The 26,033-nt window shown below is 44.0% G+C and overlaps 1 protein-coding gene across 1 annotated transcript in view; it reads left to right on the forward strand.

Annotated features, from left to right (window-relative positions):
• The first annotated feature begins 13,848 nt into the window (after positions 1-13,848).
• Positions 13,849-26,033, forward strand: part of CFTR (CF transmembrane conductance regulator) — a 176,300-nt gene continuing 164,115 nt past the window's right edge. The window contains exon 1 of the mRNA XM_083182806.1: positions 13,849-14,038. Within this exon, the coding sequence (XP_083038932.1) occupies positions 13,986-14,038 (53 nt within the window). The 5' untranslated portion in view covers positions 13,849-13,985. The remainder of the gene's footprint in view (positions 14,039-26,033) is intronic.

Genomic DNA, 26,033 nt, shown 5'->3' on the forward strand with positions numbered 1-26,033 from the left:
ACCCTCCAATGTCGTATTAATTCGTATTAGCTGGCCGTATATACGGCCGCTAATACAAATTCATACAGGCAGTCTGCGCGGATCAGTCAGATCCGTGCAGGCTGCAAGGTGTAAAAAAAATAGAAAAATAAATAAAATAAAAAACGGCGTGGGGTCCCCCCCCCACAGCCGTAACCAGCACCAGGCTGAAAGAGCTGGGGCCGGTAATAACAAATCAGGAAACCCGGCAAATAGGGGTTCCCCGATTTTTTAAAACCAGCCCCAGGCTACAGGTCTGGGGCTGGTTCCCAAAATACGGGGGACAAAATGACTAGGGGTCCCCCGTATTTTAAGAACCAGCCCCAGGCCAAACCAGCCAGCAGGGTAATGCCACAGCCGGGGGACACTTATTATATAAGGTCCCGCGGCCAAAACATTAACCCTACAGATCAGTCAGCCGGGCTGATTTCAGTGTAAAAAAATAAAATAAACTAATGTCTTTTACTGTGGAACTATGAGTCTCAGCAAGCCTCCTCCGCGGCAGACCTGCGTAGTCAGTGTAGTGTCCGTCAGGCAGCTAGTCACCGTACTGTCCCCTGGAGCTGCAGCTCTGTCCCCGGCGTCCCTGGCAAGCCTAGGTTGTGCCTCTCACACAGCGCCGGCGCCCGCATGATCCCCTCTCCACTGGCGCTCCATCTTGAGCGTCTCAGTAAGTATTGTGGCAGGGTACGGCAACCCTGCCGACAGTGTTTTTTTTTTTTAAATGCAATATTTTTTATTGCCAAGTTTTTGTTTTACATACAAAAATAAAAACAAGAACAAACAAGATTTAGACGTCTCGCAGGTGAAAAAGCAGTCAACATTCCTGCTTTAGCACGGTTGCTGTTACATTGGATTTCTTATATACTCATCATGCAATATAAACAGTATATATTTGAAATTACATACGAAATAAAGTTGTTATAACAATCAATTTGAACAAAGTGTATCCTGTATTATTTCCTACCAAAGTCGGGAGTGTGAGCAAGCACGTCATTGGTCGTATACTGTAGGTGTACATTGAGTTTATTCGGTGGCCTGCCTGTGTCTCTTTGTGGATTCATGTCGCGTTAGCGTCTGTCACTGGTACGGCTAGGGGGAAAAACTGCCAGGGTTCGGTCCGGCTATGGTCGTACATATAAGGGGGAGGATAGCCATCTGTCCCAGATTCGCAGATACTTGGGCTCAGAGCGTCTAGACATATACACAAACCTCTCGTGGCATGCTGTATCGTTAGTGAGTGCCACCCATGCATCAAGAAATGGTCCACTATGGGCCAGCTATGCCCTTGCTATGCAGACCTTGGCCAACGTACATAGGATGTTTATGTAACCCTAGGTGTTATGATCTAGTGCGTCATCCCCAGCGGCCGCCAGGAGGCACACCGCGGGTGTGAGTGCATCGAGGGGTACCCCAGTGGAAGTTATAACAAGTAGGATCTGTTGCCTGCCGACAGTGTTAGGGGTTGGGTAGCGCGTGCGTCTCCTGCACAAAGGGGGGTTGCGGCCGCAAGTGCGTCTCATGCACAATAAAGGAGGCATTTGCCAGTGCTCCATGTTGCATTCTGGCAAATGCCTCCATTTGAAACCCCCACTATCCACGCCAGCCTGAAGCGTGGTGAGTGCAGCGAGCCTCACAAGGGGACGCGGTACATGTCCTCCCGAGCTTTTCTTACCCCCACTATCCACGTCGGTGTGGAGTTGATTTTATAAAGTGTGGCGAGCGCAGCGAGCCACCGAACCCCGCGAGGGGATGCGGAATACTTTCCATGTATTCCACGTCCCTTCGCGGGGCTCGCCATGCTCGCCACGCTTTGGACTCAGTGGCTCGCTGCGCTCGCCAACACTTTATAACATCAACTCCACGTCAACGTGGATAGTGGGGGTATGAAAAGGTCGGCAGGACGCGTACCGCGTCCCCTCGCGGCCTCGCTATGCTCGCCACGCTTGGGGCTAGCGTGGATAGTGGGGGTGTTTCAGGAACACATTCACACCTTTCATGTCAGGCAAGTTAAAATGGTCAATGGTTCCCACACAATGTAACAAGCGCTGACTGACTAAGCTAACTGCGTAACGCTGACTGACTACGCTAACTACGTAAGCTCCGGCTGGCTGCGAACGGGCGGGAGCATGACGCTGATACTAACAGGGACACCTGACTGACTACGCTAACTACGTAAGCTCCGGCTAGCCGCGAATGGACGGGAACATTACACTACGCGGACTATGCTGCCAACGATGCCTACACTGGCCGCTGGAACTCTACGCTTATTCTGACAGGGATGCTACGCTAACTACGTAACGGGCGCCATGATAATACACAGGTACCAAATTTACTAAGATGTGAGTTGTATTTCACATGGTATGTTGCTATGGGCAACCAATCAGAGACTACTTCTAACTTTCTTAGCACCTTCTAGAAGATAATAGATAGTGGGCCAGATGCACTAAGCTTCAAAAGTGATAAAATGGAGAGTGATAAACAGCCAGCCAATCTGCTCCTGCCTGACATGTCACAGGCTGTGTTTAAAAAATGTCAGACAGGAGCTGATTGGCTGGCTGTTTATCACTCTCCATTTTATCACTTTTGAAGCTTAGTGCATCTGGCCCAACATCTGATTGGTTGCCCATAGCAACATACCATGTGAAATACAACTCACATCTTAGTAAATTTGGTACTTGTGTATTATCACGGCGCCCATTACGTAGTTAGCGTAGCGTCCCTGTCAAATTTCCCCCTCTGTGTCTGACATAGCTGATAGCATTCTTCGGTACCCAGAAATAAAAAAATAACATTAATACATACAAACTAAAAGCTAATGGCTGCGATCTCACAGCCACTAACACAGGTTATAAGGGTGATGTGATTTTGTGTGTTTGAGATAAAACTAAACCAAACACTTCAGTGGAATTTCTGCATGCTGCATTTTAGCAAACTGCCATTACTTTATCTTGTGATGTAAATACATGACCCAACTATCGGTCCTTCATCACAATCAAGTCCTATAGAGGGACAGTTGTCTCACTGTGAAAGCCTACCAATCAAAAAATGGAATCATATAGACATTGACTTGGCCTGATTTAGATGCCAAAGAACTCAGCAAAGACCAGCAATACCTGTATGAAATGTGACTGAGGGCTGCATAAGCCCAAGGTCATGTAAGAGCCCTAGCTTAGGTTCACAGAAAGGTCAGGGTTAGAAAAAACTTGCTGTGTTGTTTCTCTGCCTGGTAACACCTGGTGAGCAGGCTGGGAGCCTATCAGAGGGTTAAGGGGAGTAGCCAGAGATAGGGTATATAGGGTCAGGGATCATTTGACCTCTTCCTTCTGGTTTCTTACCTCCTCGAAGCCCTCCCTCCCACCCTGTATTTTGGTCACGGAGGGGATGGGGTTATCCTTTGAGTGACTTGGAGGTTTTGAGTTTTTGGGGTTTTTAAAATTTTTGTTTTGTGGCTTTCCAGCCAGAATGGCGGGAAGTCGCTACCAGCCAGCGGTCAAAAAGGGCATAAGCGGTCATCGTGGGGCACCACCCTTTTCGTAGGACGGCGGGTGGTCCTTTCCATGCGGTTGGACAGGGGGCGTTCCCCTGCGGGACCGCCCACTTCGGCTCAGCCAGGTTAGGGGGTGGTGAGACCTTCACGATGCAGGTTGTGCAGTTAGGAGGCGGCGGTGAACCCCTCCTAGAGTTATGGTTTACGGTTATCAAGTTGACTGGGCTGGTGTTTTGGTAGCGACTTATTTTTTGCCATCCTCCAATCTTTAGTTTAATAAGTTAGGGACTTTCACATCCAAATTATTCCAAATTTAAATTCAATTAGCTAGCTTAACAAGGTCTTTCAATAAATAACCTTCTTGACCTTTTTAAACGTATTTCAGTGGTCCGTGTGGTTATTTCGAGTCTGTGTGAGTTATTTGGTGTCGTCTCAATTATTTCTAGTTAAAGGTTTTTATTAGATGTTAAAGGTAAAGGTATTAAGTTATGGGCTACTTATGGTTCAAAGCAATCAACTCACAATATTACCCTCATGACCTCTCCAAGCATGATTATGGCATAAATCAACCAGATGACTAACATCAGCAAACAGGACCCTCAGATTGTATGTTAGTACTTCAAATATCATTCTCCTGCTAAAAGATTATGGGTGAAATTTACTAAGATGTGAAATACACTTCACAGGTCATGTCGCTATGGGCAACCAATCAGAATCTACTACTTATTTATTTAACACCCTCTAGAAGATAGTAGACAGGATGTGATTGGTTGCCCATAGCAACATGACCTGTGAAGTGTATTTCACATCTTAGTAAATTTCACCCTATATCTGGTCCTGGGAAAGAGAGGTGAATGCCTGGAGAGTAGGCATTGAAATAGCTCCTTTTATTTTTCCTTTTCCCCCCTCACAGACAATTGTTGATTTCATTTGTACTCAGTATTTATTTATCATGGATATTGTTTGATGTTATAATTTTCTGCCTTTATTGCACTTGATTACTACTGTCTTATGTATATTTTCTATCTTTTATACAGTACTACCATGTACCACATTAACATATCATTACTGTTTATTTACCTTTTGTAATGGCTTTACTCATATTTATAAACTTTGATAAAAATTGATTGAAAAAAAATGTCATCCTGTCTGCCACTGATGTGTCACTATGTTTTATAGGGGATGCGGCCGGCATCCTGGCAGTCAGGATGCTGGCACTCAATATGGCAGTGCCAGCATTCCTTTGATGCCAGCACCAGGACTTTGAAAAGGATCAGGATCAGTGGCGGCTCTTACCATTATGGAGGGGGAGGGCTGCCGCAATGCGGCCCCCCCCCTCCGCTGCCATCCCTGGTCACTGCCACCATCCAATTCCCCGGACTTCACGCGCACCTCTGTCCCTGCATGGTGCTAGCGCATGCGCAGTAATGTCATACATACTGCGCATGCGCTGGCCCAAGCCTCCGGGGGCTGCCTTTGCAGCAGCCCCCGGAGACTTGATCGGGTTCCAGCACATGCGCAGTATTGTCTGCGGTACTGCGCATGCGCAGAACCCCTTTTGGGGCTGCCGCGCATTTGCGCAGAGAGAGGCATCCCAGAGGGAGGGAACACCTCCCTCTGGGATGCCTTGAGTGACTGGCAGGTCAGACTTCCAATAGGAAGTATTGCAAAGGAAGAAGAACCACCGGTGTTGCTAAAGCGGCTGTATCGGTAGTAGGGTTGCCACCTCATCCCTTTGAAACTGGAGACATATTAATTACACAGGTTCTGTGACTGGCTCACTTCAAGACTCAATTTCAACTGTTTTTTTTTTAAACAGCCATCAGACTTCATTCCAACTGTATTTTTTTAATTAGCCACAGAACCTGTGTAATTAATATGTCTCCAGTTTTAAAGGGATGAGGTGGCAACCCTAATCGGTAGGGTGTAAGGCTTCCAAAAAGGTACAAAAACAAGAAAAAGGAAATCTATGATACAGCGCTAGGTTTCTATTATAGCAAATTTATTACAAATAAATAAAAAACAATTCATGAATAAAATATCACAATGTATAATTTATGTGAGAATTCTCAAAAAAGCATGATATTGGGAATTTAAAACTGAAAATTGGTTCCAGCTAGTATTCAGATGTGTTGGAGAGAGTCAATTGTTATCCCAAGAACACCATGGAATGTACAGATGGAGCCGGGCTCCCTCTTGCTGGCGAATCGCCAGAACGTCACCGCTTGCGATCCGCCAGCAGCCCGGCGTCCATCGGACTGAGACACGCGTGCGTCTCACGCGCACGCACGTCTCAGTGGGGTGACGGGAACCCTGTCCATCTCCGCTTCAGGGAGACGGACAGGGTTAGGGGGGGTGGGGTGCAGGGAAGCGGTGGGGACCCCGGGTGACCGCCGACAAGCCGACGGGGACCCGGGGGAAGCCGTCGGAAGGGGACGCACGTGCATCTCGTGTGCGCGCATCCCCTTTCGCATATACTGATGGCGGGTGGCGGGGGATGGTGGCTGGCATCGCCATCGCCATCCCCTGCAAAGAAGAGACCCACTCCATCTGTATAGTTACCAGAGATTGTGGATGTCCTTGATTGAATAAGGGCTTGTATAAAGTCCCGGGGATTGCCCAGTTATAGATGCCAATGATAACACTCAAATTTGGAGTGGTGCAGTTTTGTGGTATAACTATACCCAACTTGAGTCCTGCAGGGTGGAGTCAACAATGGAGTCCAAAGAGATGGCATAGAACTGGTCCGGATGAAATCTGGTAGGATGGCTCCAAGATTGGAGAAAGGTGTTGAATGGGATTTCTCTCCAGAAATGGGCTGGAATACTGGTGCTGCTGCTCAACGGGTTTCGGCGTGTTCACACGCCTTCATCAGGAGCTGGAGTGTTTGGTGTGACCACAGTCATACATACATTTATGGGGGAGGGTGCGCCAATATTTATCTTGCCTCCGGGCATCTGGGACAAATTTATGCCACTGCTCCAATATGTGTCTCCTTTGTAAAGCGCAACGGAATATGCTGCGCTATATAAGAAACTGTTAATAAATAAATATCATACCATACTGTACAAAGTTTGTGCAGATAGTAGATCATATACAATTTAGAAAAAAAGGCAAGGCGAGTGGTGTGCGCTTATGGGTAGAATTCCACAACCTGAGATATGGCAGTCCAGCCACACACCGCTTAGCTTTGCCTTTGAAGTGTAGATTAAATGTTATGGGACCCCTTCAGGGTGATGTACTGTAGCTGCTTCACAATGCTTTTCGGACTGTGGTCCTTTGTGAAGTGTCAGGTGACACTTCACAAAGGACCCATTGCTCTAAATTGCTTTGAGCAGTTTAGCATGTGCCATCCTTAGCAATATGCAGGAGATGGTGCATACATCTACTGCCTGCACTTGTGATTGCAGTTTAAGAGGAACATCGTAACCATAGGTCGCAATGTTAAGAGGCGTAACAATGCACTGCAGCCCAAGCGGTGGCTTCGGGAAGCCGGCGCTGTGGGGGGCTCATGGTTTCTGCTGATTTCATTTGGTCTGGCCATCCGTATGGAATCTGCTGAAAAAAATGTCCCTCCAAAAATGGCTGTCGTCTTGGAGGAGATGCTAGAGGTCCTACTTGACAGATCGATAGATTCTAGAGGTCAGAAAGTGCGTGTATCGCGAATCCACATCTCTTTTGTCAGAAACAGGTGCTAATTCATCAATTTAACGCCCGTTACTGACAATGAAAATTCCACTTTTGAAATAGTCAAATTTCCAGCGGCAAATCCCACCCCAAAAAAAGAATGGGATTGAATAGGTCCTGGACGATATTTCTGAGTATCGTAAATATTGTTCAGGTTTCAATGCCCCCTATGTCCTTCACAAAAAAAAAAAAAAAAGAGATCTTGCTAAATAAAATGCACGGTACTTGTTTCCTATCTGGGCGCCCAGGTTTTCTACGTACGGCACCGTACTGAAATCGGATCGCATCGCATCGTACACATACACGATATTGAACGATGCGATGCGATGCGATGCGATGCGATCCGATTTCCCATAGGAAACAATGTTAAATGGCTCAATTTAGCCAAATTATCATAGGAACAATAGTAAATGGGCCAAAAACACCCCTGAACATTGAAATGTCCCCCCAAAAGTAGTTGACGCCACCCCGCCATCAACGTGAACCCGAAGCGTGGCGAGCGCAGCGAGCCCGCGAGGGGCGGCGGTACGCGTCCTCCGACCTTTTCATGCCCTACTATCCACTAGGGCGTGGAGTGAGAATAGAATAGTGTGGCGAGCGCAGCGAGCCACCGAGCCCGAAGCGTGGCGAGCGCAGCGAGCCCCGCGAGGGGACGCGGATACCTTCACAGTTATACGCGTCCCCTCGCGGGCTTCCCAGGTGTCCATGGCGACGCGGACACCTGGGAAGCCCGCAAAGGGACGCGTTTACCTGTGAAGGTATCCGCGTCCCCTCGCGGGGCTCGCTGCGCTCGCCACGCTTCGGGCTCGGTGGCTCGCTGCGCTCGCCACACTATTCTATTCTCACTCCACGCCCTAGTGGATAGTAGGGCATGAAAAGGTCGGAGGACGCGTACCGCCGCCCCTCGCGGGCTCGCTGCGCTCGCCACGCTTCGGGTTCACGTTGATGGTGGGGTGGCGTCAACTACTTTTGGGGGGACATTTCAATGTTCAGGGGTGTTTTTGGCCCATTTACTATTGTTCCTATGATAATTTGGCTAAATTGAGCCATTTAACATTGTTTCCTATGGGAAATCGAATCGGATCGCATCGCATCGCATCGCATCGTTCAATATCGTGTATGTGTACGATGCGATGCGATCAGATTTCACTACGGAGAATAGCATGGTGCTCAATTTACTTAGTGGGCGCCCAGATAGGAAACAAGTACCAAATGCACAATTCAAGCTACGCTTTCACAAGAATAAACCTAAGATGGATCATTTGTTGTATACCGTGTTTCCCCGATAATAAGACCTCCCCGAAAATAAGCCCTACCCCAGATTTTGGACACTGGTCCAAAATAAGACCTCCCCCGAAAATAAGCCCTATCAAAAGGGTGGGTACACTAACTTCTGTAACCCCATCTCCACCCCCGCTAACCCCCTTCACCGCCGCCTTGCTTGTACAGGCTTCTACTATACTGTAGAAGCTGTTGCAGCTCCCGGTCCCAGGGATGCACTGCGCCCAGCGCGTGACGTCACTGTGCACATCACGCGGCTGCTGTACACGGAGGGAGCAGTGGCGCAGGTGGAAAACAAGAAGAAGAAGAACTGAAAAGTGCTGTATTGTTGGTGAGGAGCAGGACTCGGGACATGTTACTTTAAAAGGAGGAATGGGGGCTGTGTAAGACGGACTGGGGGCATGATACTTTAAAATAAGCCCTACCCCGAAAATAAGGCCTATGATGTTTTTTGTTGCGGAAAAAAAAATAAGACTGTGTCTTATTATCGGGGAAACACGGTATATTATCCATTGTGAAATATTATGGTGTAATTCCTGACCTGAAATCAGGTGTGGCCAGCAAGAGAGTATGACTTTTTGGTCATAACAATATAATCAAGTTTCATTACCCTTTGCTGACCAAAAATACGACATGACTCTGATGAAATGTATTAGAATTGTGTGTAATATAGCCCTCTTGTGTCACCAGGGGGTCTGGAGTGGATTCAGTTTGAAAACAATGCAGTTTAGGATTTCACATTGTGTTTGTCCAGGGTTTATTGAGAAGATTCTGAATAGTACAAAGAGAATGTTACTACAGCATTAGCAAACACTAGCAGCAGCAGCAGCAACAGTGGTTTTGATTACACCAGATATAAATGGTTTTTAGTGGGTGACCTGATTATTTGAAGATAGTGGGCGTGTAACGGGGGGCCACTTTGTGGAAGGGCATTGTAGTAGAATTAGCATAAAGTTGAAAACACAACTGCAGAAAAAGACACTAGGATGGCTGCAACTGTGTCCAATGACAGTGATGGCTAACCTTGGCACTCCAGCTGTTGTTAAACTACACATCCCAGCATGCCCTGCTACAGTTTTGCTTTTTGTACTTGCTAAAAGTAATGCAGGGCATGCTGGGATGGCTAGTTCAACAACAGCTGGAGTCAAGGTTAAGGGGCCCATACATCAGCAATCATAATTCATGGATTTCCAGATCCAGGGATTTTTTGGCCAGATAAATGGATTTTACAATCTATCTGACTTTGCCCACACATTACAGATTTATTTCAGTGATCGGCAGATTTTTCCATCTAAAGATTGCATCTTCATATCTGGAAATTGCCCAATCGATTGTCATTTCAGCTGTTCATAATGTAAATAGATGAAGAAGACGAATTGGGAATGCCCACACATATAAAAAAGATCTGCAGATAATACCAGATTATTAAGCATGTTTAAAAACCTGATTAAGCAATTGATTGGCCATCCCTATTAATTTTTGATTGGGATTGCCAAAAGGGGGATCCCACACATCTAAAATTAATTGTGGCAATCATCTCCAGATCTCAGGATTGTCACAATTAATTGCTGATGTATGGGGCCCATTAGCCATCACTGTCCTATGAGAAGGGGGTTCACCCCTTCAACATACCTGACCCCCTTCCCAGGCTGGTTTTCCATATGAACCATAATCTGATGAAAACAATTACAGTAGTAAGCCTTGCTAGTAAGCCTTGCTTAACCTAATAATAATAAAAACCTCAGCAGTGTAGAGTAAAAAATTTAATAAGAATTCCCAGAAAACTCTATTAACCCTGAGAGTGCTGGACAAGTGACATTTGAACTCCATACAGCAGTGGTTCCCAAACTGTGCGGCTAGGCTCCCTGGGGTGCCTTGGAGCACTTGCAGGGGTGCCTCAGGTTGGTGGTCCAGAGTTATTTACGGCCATGAAATAGGCAAAATCAGTGCTTGTGGCTTCCAATTAAGAATATGTGGGTAAATAGAAGTGAATCATGTTTCTCACCACATAAGTGTGGTGAGAAACATGATTCACCAAAACATGTAAATCACAACTAATTTAATATTTTTCCTGAAATTAGTAACCAACTTTTGGCCTAGGGGTGCCGTGAAAAATATTCTAATACTTTAGGGTGCCATGATTCAAGAAGTTTGGGAACCACTGCCATACAGTATATATGTGCTAAGGGCCTGATTCAGACCGGAACACATGACTGGGAAGTTGCACAGCAGACTATTATCAATTACACTGTGCATGAATACGGCTCACAGTACGCATTCTCGAGGCCATCCTGCACTGAAGTCCTGCAAGGCAAATCACCTTGCCGTTGACTGTAAGTAGGCATCTGGGGGTGTTAACCAGCTGTTTAGTGGGAGTGCCTACAAGAAATGCTGGGAGTGTCCTGGAAAACACTAGCCTGAGCGGTTTAGGGGAGTGTTTGTAATATTAGCTTAAGGTGAGATATGCCTTTGTTCATCGCACCGCCGAGTAAGCCTGCAAAGACTTGGGGCCAGTGTAAAAATCTTTAGCTGGTGAGCCTGTTACAATGGGTTTTGGTCATTTTCGCATTGCTGCAAATGGATGTGTAGCCCTACACATCCATACACACAGCGTGCACATTGATTCGCAAGGCATGAATTCACTGTACCGATGTGGTGGTGTAACTGAACACTGGCCGCTGCAAATTGGCAGCCGTGCATTCAAGTCTGAATCGGCCCTTAGCAGTCATTGCATTCAAAGCTGTATTCCTTACTCCAAAGTTAGTATTAATTACTAGTAGGTACCAGGATGTACACTGACAAGAGTGCACAGCCAGAGGCAGAACTTACATTGGTGCAGAAGGTGTGGTGTACCAGGGCCCCTGAGGACTAAAGGGCCTGGTGCTGCCCATGTCACCCTCTACCTGTTACCCACTGGTTTTCCCAGTAACAAGTGGTTCCCAGTGTGGTTCCAGGACAGGCAGTGGGTCATGCCCTACCATTCATTAAGGCACGGAGGGAGAATAGAATAGTGTGCCGAGCTTATGGCCGCCATACACTACAGTAATTTCTCAGAGTGGAAAAGTTGCCTGCGATCACCCCCAGACAAACCTTGGCAATCCTGCATACAATATGTTCCATGCAGGATTGCATGCGATATATGGAATGCTATCCCAGCCAAGCCCGCCCGGCTCAGATGCGATCCAGAAGATTGCTTCTGAAGCTGACAAAACTTACAGGCTCTTATGCGACGTGCACTGGTTCATGCATTTGACAGCAGGTCCGATGTTAGGGGCGGTTCGCCCCTAACATCGGACCTGCTGTCAAATGCATGCAGTTTGGACACTTTTATTGCGATTGGTCACTGCAATCCTATAAAAGGTGTCCAAACTGCATCCAAATCACCTCATGTATGGCTAGCTTTAGTTATGTGGTCCTGTTGTAGTCTCCATCCAATATTTTAATAGTTTTCACCAAACTTTGGGCCCAATTTGATCTCCCTGATGGGTAGGCAATATGGGTGAGATGTAAAAGTGAGTGATTTTTTGTTATGTTTTAAAATCGCACTAGATCCTATGCAATAAAATCGCACACTTTTTGAAAAAAATTGCAAATGTAATATGGTACAATTTTTTAGATAAAGTCAGAATTCGCATGCAATTTGGTGCAATTATTTAGTAAGGAAAAAGTGTGTTTTTTAGTAAGGACAATGTGTGATTTTAGGCATGATTTCCAATGCTGATAATGCGTGATTTTTTTTATACATGAAAGTGTGTGGTATTTAGTACCAAAATTATTGTGTGGAACCCCCCTCTTGAGCATAACCAACCCCGAGGTCATTGAACTGGTCCTGGTTTAAAAAATACAGGAGACAAAATGTGTAGGGGTCCACCGTATTTCAGAAACCAGCACCAAGCTCTGGGACCGGTCCTGGTTCCAAAAATAAACCACAATTCTCAGCATGCGGGGCATTAATGGGCACCCTTAGACTTGTAGTTCATCTGTAAAAAGAATATTCACATAAAAACACACACACCCAGAATGGTAGAACTTTATTACACAAATTAGTTTTATACAAACATACATTGCCATCCCTGGCTCCAGTGGGGAGCAAGATTCGATTTTACGGCAATTTGCATTTTATTACATGTGCAATGTTTGGAAAAGGTGCAAATTCGTCCGTTTTTGACCAAAAATTGCACTTGTCTAATAAAATTGCACCCTATTGCATTTCACTCCATGTGTTTTTATTGGCTTTACTTGAGCAGCACCAAGACATGGTCATTGTTCCATTGTTGTATACCAGTGCAAAATACACTTTTTTCTTTGTAATACCAGAGATAATTTTACGGTCCTTCATTCTGTAGGAGATAGGCTGATACTAACAAAAGGCAGCCTGCTATTGCTAGAGTCATGTCAGAGTTTCCAACCAGTGTAAAATTATTGTTTTACGTATTGGTTACGGTTATTAGTAGCATGATCTCACTAGATTAAATCAGCATTTCTTTTTGTTGTTTACCAATTATTTATTTACCCTTTTGTCACAATTGCCTTTACAACACCTCTCTATAATCAGTATAATGGAGGCAAGAAGAGGGGTTTTCATGTTCCTGAAGGCAGTCTTATATTTGGAGATGTGAGATGATAAAACAGAAACCTGCACACCTGCACCATGCATTTGTAACTGACATGTTTTGCATTAGAAATCTGATAGTCGCTGATTTTGGATTTCCAGCTATTATTAGTACAATAGAAAGATCAACATATCATATCATATCATATACATGAAAAGCCATGTTTTTCTTTCTAGACTGTATATATGAGAACCATGTGTGCCCCAATTATAGTTTAATCAAGATATGTTAGAAATATGTTTTGCCACTTCAGTCAATGAAAGTAAACATGGACTATGTCCTGGGGTCACTTTAATTAAGGGCAAAACGCCCACAATGTGCCAATGTGACCTAAATCGCCCTGATTTTACCCCTAAATTGTGCATATCAATATGCACCCCATAGGGGTACATTTATTTGCAGTGCAATATAAGGTTAACCATATCCCCTAAATGTGTGCTCTATATTCACCAAAGCTACATTATTCATGATACAGTAAGAGGTTTAAAAAAAATCAAAGTAAAGCCACTGACACATTAATCATTATTCATTGGAATATAGTATAGTAATCTCCTGACAGTTGTGTTTCCCCTGAGGGTATGACCTTCTCACTCCTAACAATATCCAGAAGATACAGTACAGTACCTTCTGCAGATCCAAAATACAGTAAGCCGTGGGTAATGAACTCGTATGATAATTGTTTGCAACACACCCCTTTTGTGTCACCTAAACAGAGGGAGAGGGAGTGGAGGAGAAAAAAGAGGGATAAGAGGAGGAAGATATGAAAGACTGGGCTGACTCTCTTTGCTTCCCTATTCTTAACCTGGGTTGAGTCCAGTAACATCAGCAGGCTGAGAGGACAAGGTGGGAGAGAAGGGACAAAGTAGACTTACAGAGCCTGTACATGCACTGTCACCATGCAGAGATCTCCGCTGGAGAAAGCCAACATCTTTTCCAAGATCTTCTTCAGGTAGGTGACATTCCGACACTTGCATCCAGCAGAGCAGAAGCTGGCAGGGCAGAGCATGAGCTGGCAGGGCAGGGCAAAGCAGCACAGGTACAGCGCAGAAGCTGGCAGGGCAGCGCAGCACAGGTACATCGCAGGGCAGAGCAGCGCAGGAGCTGGCAGGGCAAAGCAGCACAGGTACAGCGCAGGAGCTGGCAGGACAGAGCAGCACAGGTACAGCACTTGCAGCTCTCCTGCTCTCCTGCCAGTAATGAGCAGGGGAGAAAAGCTATTTGGCAGCGGACGCTGTAACAGATCCGTGTGTGCTGCACCTGTAACTGGAATAAGCCACACTACAGCAATTATAGCAGGCATATCCAACTCCTGCTTATTACATGCTGGCATGCTAGGAAACCTGCAAATCTCGGACTGTTTGCTTTTATAAGTGCATTACATGAATGACCTTTGATCAATGACTTCTTGGTAAAATCTTTAGATCTGTTTTTTATAAGAAGAACGAAAGTTTAGGATACAGCCTTGCAGAATGTGGACGTTCTGTGCAAATAATACAATGCTTATAGATCTGCCATTGTAAAGCTGACAATGCATGTGTGCTGTATTCTTGCAACACATTCAATAATGAGAAGCAAAGCCTTATTAATAACGTTCTACATACTGTACTAGGGGCACATAGCCATATTAAATTGGATGAAAGGATAATCTTGTTATTAATCAAAATGTGATTACCTGGGTCAGGTGGTGCTGTAGAGCAACAGGCTGATTACCACAAAAAGCTATGTATGTGTATATGGTTTTAGCAGGGTAATTGTAATGGTTTGTGTGGGTCATAACACAGTGACACTTTTCTTCCACCATCCTGATAGTTTACTGTCATAACACACAGCTGTATTTATGAGCAACTTTCTATTGTGTTTTCCCTGTGTTCCTTGTTGTGGGTTTCTGATAACACACATCAGCGTCTTTTCCATTTTGTTAATAACATTATTTGTTGTTAGTACTACATTTTAAAAATAGTATTACAGTATGTGTGTTTAATATAATCACACAGAGGACATGTCATTACTTCCTTTCTTTTAATTTTCATATGCAAACATTTAAGGACATGCATGAAGCTGTTTAAAGCAGAACGCTCAATTCCCCTTTATTTAACAATGTACAAGGGTTAGGTCGACACCTGAAATATGTTGACATGACTAAGGTTGGCAGGGTTGGAAGGTTGACACAAGTATTAGGTTGACAGTCAAAATGAGTTTTCGCTTTTTTTGGCCCGATTGTCGACATAGTCCACATGGACACTGTCAAAGTGTACCACGTCCCCTCGCATGGCTCGCTGCGCTCACCATGCTTTGGCCATGGTGCCTCGCTGCACCGGGCACACTATTTGGTACTTATGTATTAGCCGGGCGCCCAATTAGCATACATACACAGGCGTAGGCTACCTACACTGTCAGCGTAGTCCAACGGTTGCCTAGCGTAGTTAGCATCCATGGCTCTGTCCCCGGCATCCATGGCTCTGTCCCCGGCATCCATGCCAAGTCTAGTGAACGCCTCTCACACAGCGCCGGTAACCGCCAGATCTCCTGCGCTGGCGGATTCCGGCCGAGAGGGGATCATGCAGGCGCCGGAGGAGAGGCTCTCCAGCTGTCTGAGATGCAGGTGCATCTCAGATGTTCCTGCGTCTCAGTAATTATTAGCACGTGCGTCTCATACATAAAGGGCTTGTCTCATAAAGGTGTCGTCTCATACATAAAGGGGTTGTGCATAGGAAGCACAAGTGCGTCCTATGCACAATAAAGGGCATTTTCAAACCCCCTCTATCAACGCCAGCCCGAAGCGTGGCGAGCATCCTCCCGACCTGTTCATACCCCCTCTATCCACATCGGCGTGGAGTTGAATTTATAAAGTGTGGCGAGCTTTAAGTGTGGCGAGCGGACGCGGAACACATGTGAAGTAATCCGCGTCCTGAGACGTGCGCTCGCCACACTTTTTACAATCAACTACACGCCGAGGTGGATAGTGGGGGTATGACCAGGTTGGGAGAACGCGTAACGCATCCCCTCGCGGGGCTCGCTGTGCTCTCCGCGCTTCGGGCTGGCGTGGATAGTGTGGATGTTTCAGGAACACATTCACACCTGCCATATCATACATCTGAGACAGTAATGACAACATGTGTAAACTGGATTTTAGCTTATAATAAAGGAGAAAAGATCACAGTGGGAACACTACACTGATTCTGACAGAGACGCTTGCTACGAGGCCGCGGGAACACTATGCTGATTCTGACAGGGATGCTCGCGGGAACACTATGCTACTTCTGACTGACTACGCTGGCTCTGACTGAGTACACTAACTATGCTGGCAGCGGGAACACTACCCTAATTCTGACAGCGCTGCTACGCTAACTACGTACCGGGCTCCCGGCTAATACACAAGTTCCAACTATTTTATTCTCCCACCACACCGTAGTCATAGGGCATAAAATATCTCCTGTCGGCATGTGTTGGCTCTGCTGGGTCACACCATTGTGTAGGGCTAATGCAGAGTTGAGAGAATAGCTGTGGGCGGGCGTATATTTTGTGTTTTTACATTGTGCATTCACCAAACCTGAGTTTACACAAGTGCATACTGTATGAGTCACAGCCAAACTTATATTAGTCAGCTATCCATTAATGCCTTTATAATCAAAGAGGCATTCTGGTATGTGGGTTGTAGTGGTACTGGCACATTATCCACCACTTGCCCTTTCATACACAAGGCTAGGCTCTGAATTTATGTAGTTACAGTGAGATGAGTTTTATTACATTTAGTGAGAGTTACAGCTATTATTACAGCAATAATTAATTTATTACATGTAGTGAGTGTTACAGATACCATTACAGCAATACACAATAGGGTGCAGTTACAGACCCTCTTTCTAGGTGTCCTGGGGTTGAGCAGAAGTGCAAAACCAGGCTTCTATGCTGGACCAGCCCATCAGACTATCAACCATACTGGCATTTCCAGAAGGGCCAGATAGCCACTACTCCTCACTGGTGGGCAGACAGGAGGTATCAGATCTCATTACTAGACTCCCGCTCCATTTTACCTTCAAGTTCTGGCTTTTTAATCTCATGGATTATTTAACCCTCTTTGTTGTGTAGATGCTGCCAGAGCTGGTGTACCCTGCTTTTGGAGATCCCCTTCCCCACCTACCATCTCTTAAGCTAAGTACTAGAGATTTGTCTGTCTGCCCAGTCGATGGGAACAAAAATCTGGTAATGTTATGGGCACAAAGAACAATCAACCATTTGCTCCCAAATGTTGGAAAATGGACAAAAACTGTTGTTCGGATAAATTTGTTAAATCTAATGGATTTAACCAATTTATCTGATTGACAATTGACTGTTTTCCAGGGATTTGCAGCAAATGTTCTATTCTCATATGCTCCCATACCTGTACATGCCAGATTTTTGTTCCCACCAGACAGATTGAACAGATAAATCTTTAGTGTGTACCCATCTTTAGTAGTTTCAGAGGATTGATCTTTACATTATGAGGGAAAACTTTACATAATGATGGAAAATGTAACTTCCTCAGCTTTGCCGAAAAGTTTTAATTAAAACACACATAAAAATTAATTACATAGAAAATGACATATAAATCAAATAAAATAATCTCACTGTCAGGATGGATATCAGGGGCACTGAGGGTTGGAAACTGTATTGAGATTCCTATTGGTGGAAACTGTATTGAGATTCCTGTTGGTGGATGGAGGGGGTATTGTCCATAGTTTATTTGTAATCCAATGATGAAGATGATGGAGATGATGGAGAGGGAGTTGTATCAACTCTGTTCAGGAAATTACCCCTTTTGGGTGTCTGAGGGAATCAATGTGGTGGGTAGTGACTGGATCCAAGGGGTTCTCAATATCCTGTGGTCATTCCGTGGTCACTGGGGATTGGACCGCACTGTGCTTCAATCCGCTGACTTGCTTTTATTTTATTTGTCTGGTATACACCAAAAATGTCCGAGAGTGGGTGTAGTAGGGTGGGCTGGGGACCTCTCAATGGGGGCCCAGGGGGATTGGACTGGACTGGAACAGGTGGCTAACATGGACAAGCTGCACCCGGAGGAATTCCTCTATCCGTAGTCCCTGTTAATGAAAAGTCTCAGTAGGTGGCCAGTGTGGTAAGGCTCACCTGGAGAGAAGTTCTCTGAGAAGTCCCAAGTGCTGATAAGCTGGTCCAAAGAGGAGTAATCCCAGTGGCACTGATGGCAGTGGGGGGTGATGCAAGGTGGCTGATTCCAATCCTGAGAGTAGAGGAGTAAACTGATGCGTTTCACCAGTTCAACTGGCTTTATCAAAGGTGATCCTCTGACTGCTGGAGCTCTATATTTATAGTGTAGCCAATATGGCTGCTAATTGCTCCCAGCTGTGTGGATTCTTGCCATGACAATCATTTATACACAGATAAATATAGTGCATATAAATCCCATGGTATGTTACATAAATACAAGAAAACAGGAGACAGACAAATGTAAAATGATCTAAATTACAAATAATGTATGATAGACAGCTTAAGACAGAGGGTCATGTGACTAGACCATGGTCACATGACTCTGTTTACTAACCAATTATATAGACAAAGCCAGAGTATTTCTGGTGATCAGTTCAGTGTATCATGCTTTAGAGACATCCACTATAGTTTGCCTTTTCAAGGAAGATCTAATGAGCTCACAATGGTGCTTCAGAGAGGGCACAAAGCGCTATTAGCGTTACTGGTAGACATACATCCTGAGAGAAGAATTTATGAATAACTCTTGAGGTGAGGCACATGCAAACTTCACAGAATATTTGCACTTTAGCGCATCAATTAAGGTTTAATGCCTTTATTTAATGCCTTATTGGAATATTTGTTATTTATTTATTTTTATTTAACAGTTTCTTATATAGCGCATAGATATTCCGCAGCACTTTACAGAGAATATTTGAACATTCACACCGTGGAGCTACCACATGTACACGCATACACAGATATTCTAGGTTTAATTTTTGGGGAGCCAATTGGCCTACCTGTATATTTTTGGATTGTGGGAGGAAACCGGAGTACCCGGAGGAAACCCACGCAAGTACAGGGAGAATATACAAACTCCACACAGTTAGAGCCATGGTGGGGATCGAACCCATGACCTCAGCGCTGTGAGGCAGTAATGCTAACCAGTACGCCATCCGTACTGCCCCAGTTATTAGAGTTTCTCTGTTAAAGGGTTTATCTGTGTCAGATGTTCAAATCAATGAAATCCCAATTCTGTGAACTTGGCACTTCTAAATTCTTCACTTTCTGCTCATGACACTTGAAAGTGTTATAATACTATTAAGAATCAGGCCTATTATTTAAATATACTATAAACAACATGGTGTCTTACTTGTCCATCCAAACCTAAGTTGTGTAAGGTTAAGAATACCTGCCTTACACAACTTGCTGTGTAAAGTATAATTAGGTCATGATGTGCATAATAGTGATCTCATACTTATTTGCAGCAGGTAACTTTCCAGTCATTGTTCATGAACAATGTACCTGTGCCTGGTGTGCCAATGACATTGCAATTCATTTGCACAGAATGATTTTATTTTATCTCAATGACTAGACTTAAGACAATAGTGTGATAAAGTCTAAGAAACAATGAGCTAGAACATAGAAATTCTATATAATCATTATACTTAAGTATATCCTCTAACCAAACCCTTAGAGCTTATTCACAATGACTATATCTACTGTTATCGCATTTTTCAGATGGTACTAACTCACTTGAAATATACATTAACCTCTTCATGGACAAATTCTTATTTTAGCGATACATAATTTAATTGGTAGTGGATGGCTCGGTTGACAGTGTCTAGGGCTGGGGTAGCCAACCCTAGTCCTCGAGAGCTACCAACAGTGCATGTTTTGCAGGTCTACTCACAGAATCACAAGTGAGCTAATTAGCTCCATCTGTGTATCTTTTAAAATGTGTCAGTGAATAATGAGTGCAGCTGTGCAGCAGCTAGGTTGTCTGGAAAATGTGAACTGTTGGTAGCTCTCGAGGGCTAGGGTTGGCTACCACTGGTCTAGGGTGACCATGAATGGTCAACAGTGAAAAAGATTGACATGAAAAAGGTTGAGGTTTCAAAGTGGAACACGCTAAAGGTTGACATGAGTTTTTCACAGGTTTTTGGTGTTTATGTTGACTTGTATTGACTTGTACCCCCAATAAATGTATCGCATACCCTCACATGGATTGCTTTGCTTACCATACTTACTTTTTAAAGAGTAGTCCACGTGGACCGGTAAGTATGAACAAGTTATCAGAAAAAATTGTCAAACTCATGGTGACCTTTTATGTGATGTGTCGAGATATTGATTGTGTTGACCTTTTGTCAATGTCGGCCTAGTGCATGTCAACCTTTTGACCAAGGTGACCTTTTGCCTGTCACCCTAGTCACTGTTGACTGACAGTATTAACCAGAAACAGTTTAAATTTATATTTTATTGAAAATTTTATATATCTATATATATATAGATATAGATGTAAATAGATATACATATATATATATATATATATATATATATATATATATAAAAATATATATATATATAGATATATATATATATAAATTAAAAATAACAGTTAAGTAAACATGCACACATGTGCCAGTTTCGCTAAAGTGGTTGAGGATGAAAATCCATGTCCAAACACACATCTAAATAGCAGCATTAAAATCAAGCTTTTCCACATTTGTGGGCTACAGTACATGCAAAATGCAGCCAGTATTTACCATGCATATAAAAACAAATGCATGTGCCACTCTTGAATTTTTTTTGTCCATGTAGACAGTTAAGGGGCCCTTAAATTAGGCATCTATTGGAGCAAAATCCATGCCAGATACCTGGGTCTGGTGATTGTTAAAATCCAATGTGTTGGACATTCACGATTTGCTGATTCTGACCCAAAAATGATCGGGATATTAGAGTCTGTGATTTTTTCCATGCTGGTTTTTGCCAATCCCGTATAAAATCACCAATCATCTCATTGCAAATTGGTAAATCAGTCCAGCATCAGGGAATCGCCCCTTATATGTATGTATGTATGTATGTATGTATGTATGTATGTATGTATGTATGTATGGCCTTACTTGGGAATACCAGCCTCTCAGGTGTAGATTTACAGTATTAACACCTAAAATTAAAAATGGTGGCTTTGCCCATAGCAAACAATCAGATTCTGTCTATCATTTTTTAGGATGCAATACACAAATAATAGCTCAAATCAAATTAGGTGCTAAATCACTACTTTTCCTTATTTTTTTTAAGTTTTAGTATCTCTACCCCTAACTTTGAGAAGATTGCTAATTCCCACCACTGCTTTCTAAATGTTACACAGCATATTACTTTATAAAATACAACAAGACCTAAGCGCGCGGCCCCTCAGCATTGCTATTGCCTGACCAAAAGAACTTTGAAGGCAATTCAATTTTGACTAGCCGCCACACAGTGTATTTGGCTGTACACATGGGCTAGTGGCTGGGGATGGCTATTTCTGGTGGCTACATCTTGATTTTTACCAACCCAAATCTCCCAGCCCAAGCCTGTGTATACACCCTTTTACACCATGTGCAACAGATACAATGCTATGTGCAACAGATACATCTAAGATAGGCTTTCCTACACCATATACCCAGCTCACAATCAATGACACTAGCAGGGTGGTTATGTAATAATTACTTTTTATTCTGTACATGTCAAGTGTTTATATTGCCCTACATGATGTTGCTGTTTATAGAGTCCTCAAAGTGGCATATTGGTGAATGTCAAGTACTCATAGGGCCCATTTATCATTAAATATTTGCAGCAAATTTCCTGAAAGCACCTATTTTTGAGGGATAGATGAAAATATTTAATATCACCCAGATGTATGACAGAGGATCTGTAGCAGATATCCCTAATATCTGTGCAGCCCTTCCATTTCTGACAGCATCTGTAGTCCTTCCCCAGCAATGATTGCCACACATGAGTGATCAGCAGACTGGGCATGCACTTCAAACTTTGAACACATGGAATGGACAGGCTCCTTCCGTGTAAAGTGATAGATCCAGGCGGAATCATTGCATACTGAACTACAATTTTGGGTGCTTTTATTGTGTCCAGATTGGATTGAATATGCAATTATTTATAATGTGACCATTTTGAAGTCCTCCAAAGTTATTTGCTAATTAATTTTTCATAAATAGCATACAGTAGGTACAATTTAAACATCTAACATATAGTTGAACAATTATGATGTTAATATGTTAAATATGCAATGTGTTTTAAGCACTTACAATCTAACGGAGATATCCCTTTCTTCGATGTCTTGGGCTTGATGGTGCTATCTGCTGATTCCCTAGAGCAGTGGTTCCCAAAATGGGTGCTGTAAGGCACTTGCTATTGTGCCATGGGTTGGAATTCCAAGATCAAACAGAATCGGAACTTTAACCACCACCACATAACTGAACCTAAGACAAACTTGTCTACTGTCCATTAACTGCAAAGAGGCTTCCAAGAAAAGTGGGAAAGTCTCCCCTATTCTGCTTGGCCCTGCCGGCAGCCCTTTTTCTGCCAAATCCTCTGCTCACCCCCTCTCATGGAGAAAATGTAAGCGGGGAGATAACGCGATTTGCACTGTATCATGTCATTGTAGGGCCACCCCTGGATTACAATGCCGGTAATGTGAGCTTTGTAAAGAGGGGGCAGAGCTGCAATGATGTGATTGCGTCTCCTTTGGAGCCAAACTATCTGCTCCTTCCCGGAGGAAGCTACCAATTAGTCAACAAGTATAATTCAATTTCATCATTCTTTTCAAATGACTCAATAAGACATTTTTGGCCTACCTGTGCAATGAAAAACATGTTGGAACTATAGGGCACCATGATTCAAGATACTTTGGGAACTGGTGCCCTGGACAGGTATTTTCAATAAACTGGTTTGCAATTACGCATGTGTTTTGTTTCCATATCAAACAAATCAATGGGCTTTACAGCTGGACTATGATGTTTAGTCCGCAGCAGGTGTACTAAGAAGATGACGTCTTTCCTTCCAATGTCCTTCTCAACATTACCATATCATATCCACTGTTCTTTGTGAAATATAAACAAGTTGAGCAGTCTTCATCACTGTAGCTTCTGCCAAATGTATGCCAACAATTGCTCCACTGTTTAAGTCACTAAGATTGCTTCCTGTAATGATACCAAAATATTGCTCAGTTCAATATATATATATTGTATATGTTACAATAAATGATAAGATGTTGAGGTTTGCTGGAAAGGTTGTCAGGATGTAATTTAATTGGGCAGCTGTGGCAGTACCGGATTTACTGATATGCTACAAAGCGGTTGTTTAGGGCCCAATCGGCAGGGCTAAATCATGGAGGACAGAGTGCTGAGCTGGCTGTATGCCCCCAGCAGGCTATCAGAGTTCCTGCTCCTGTGTTCCTTGTTTTTTTTTTGGGTACACAGTCTTGCCTAATACATTTGGGAGAAGAGGGGGGTGCTAAACCTGTACTGACCTGCAGGGGATTTGGCATACCTGACTGATTGGGGGTGGGGGAGATTTGGCATGATGAGGAGAGGATTTGGGGCCTTATTCTGGTTGAGGCGGTCCGTTCCAAATTCTTTGGGACGGCGACTTTTAGCTAACTGCGCAAGCATAAGCAACATTTTTGCATGTGCAATGCTGTGTCTCCGCACTTGTTCTCAACAATACAGTCTACAAATGTCCACCGAACACTCTCGGGAAAGATGGGTGTAATATGGGTGTCATGTGGGCGTGTATAAGGGTGCGGTTTCAAAGTGGGCGAAACTGGGCTTTAATGTGGGCGTAGACGTGGGAGTGCACGAACTGTGGTAGGCGTGCATTCGGAACAGACACCGAGCGCAAGCGAACCAACACGGCAGAAATCTATTGTGAAAGCAAGCAGCTTTCACTTCTTGGAAGGCAATGGTTCATGCGCTAGGCATTCGGATCGCCCAATTAGTACGCCCGCACCTTAAATACTCGCAGCTGAGCACAATACAATCCAGTCCTCTGGTCATTACTGATTAATTAAACACTTTCCACAGCTTCAATTGGAACCACTAAGTCATTGCTGGCTAAATGTGTTTTAATCTGTAGGAATTTTCATTTATTATGTGTTAACCACATTTTGTAAATTTTTCGATATTACATTTGCCTTGCAATTAATATATAGTATACACAGGTAAAGGTGCAACAATGAACTAATAAAACTTAACATGATGTAAGGGTTAATCTCAATAGGAAGTAATGTGTTTAAGTGTAAATTATGAAGTAATTGATTACAAATATAAATAAAATATATGTTATGAGGTAGCCTAATTGTATAAGTGTGTAATGTGGGTGAAGCATGATTTCCGAATAGATTTGTGAGGTGGGTGCAAAAAACGCCAACTCGGTGCGTACGGTCAGCTTCCCGTCCATTCGGACGCAGTAGGACCGTGCTGAATATTTGACTTCCGGCCGTACACGGGACGTGTGGATGCAGTCCGAAGACACTCCCTCTTCTTAGAAAGTCCGTCCGAACGGATGCGGACGACATGTAGGCGTGTTTTCTTTGAAGGTCCGGTCATTTCCGAACAGACGCGCTTCCGAAAGATTGAACCAGAATAAGGCCCTTGGTGCCAACTGATTGATGGGGGGGGGGGGATTGGCATAAAGTGACTGCCCAGGGTTAGGAAGTATTGAATTATTTGAGGAAAGGGACACAAGTCGGTGTCTTGCTTAGGATCCTATAAGGTCTAAAGTCACCCTTGAGCTTGGAAGTAAATAATTTTTGCTATTTGCTTTCAGACCCATAAGTCATGTGGACATTGTAGGTTATTTATAATGAAGTACAACTAATACCCCTTTCACACCACCCGCAAATTACCGGGTTAAAGATTTTCAACCTGATAATTTGCTGAAAAACCTGGGTTTTTCTTTGGTGTAAAAGGCTCAACACGGGTTTAAAATCCCGGGACTCCAACCATGCTCTTGACCAGACCCATGTTGACTTTTTCACACCACAGAAAGCCCAGGATTTTCAGCAAATTCCCGGTTTGAAAAGCTTTAACCCAGCAATTTGCGGGTGGTGTGAATTGGGGCCAGGCTGCACCCTGCAAAATGTACCGATACACAAAAATGCTGGGTAATTGCCGGATGGCCGGTGTGAAAGGGGTATAAAGGGACTTTTATGTAACAAAAGCTGTGATTTTATTTTCTGTCATTTGACAGCAATATTATACTTAAAAAGACATACAGGGCCTTATTCGAGTTCACTCTTTCAGACAAAATCCTTCTTATACCCCTTTTCCATCTGAAACCCGTGTTAAACACGGGTTTTTGAACACGGATCATACCCGTGTAAGACACGAGTAAAAACACTGTTCACACTGCGCACAGACCCGTGTTATACCCGTGTCGGAGCCTTTTACACTAAACCCGGGTAAACTTTAAAAAATCCCAAGAATGCCCACAAGACATAGCTTTTTTCCAGTCCAAACCAGTTTGAAGTCACAAAGGGGACAAAGGGGACAAAGGGGAGGGGTGGTGGGTGGGGACTTCTTACAGCATTGCAGCAATGGAGTCAGAGAGAGTAGCTGTGTCTATGCTGGGCTTGCAGACATTTTGCAGTATTTTGCTGTACTATTCTGCCATGGACAGCTTGATGCAGCTTATAACACTCTGCTACCTACTGCTGCGCTGGAGGAGGAGGACCCAATTCTTTGCGGAGAGGGAGAGTGCTCGTCGACATTATTTGCGGAGGAGGAGAGTGCTGTTATCAGCGAGTGTTTCCACCATCCTGCAAATTAGCACTGCACCAACCAGAAGAATGTGGATGAGAGATCGCAGACATGGTGAGGCTTTCATGCAGACAGTTCTAAGTTTCCAGGATGAGCAGTGGATGGCACATTTCAGAATGTCCCGTGCTACATTTTTTTATATTT

Source organism: Crinia signifera, chromosome 4 (genome assembly GCF_055691185.1).
Source record: "Crinia signifera chromosome 4, ASM5569118v1, whole genome shotgun sequence".
NCBI lineage: Eukaryota > Metazoa > Chordata > Amphibia > Anura > Myobatrachidae > Crinia > Crinia signifera.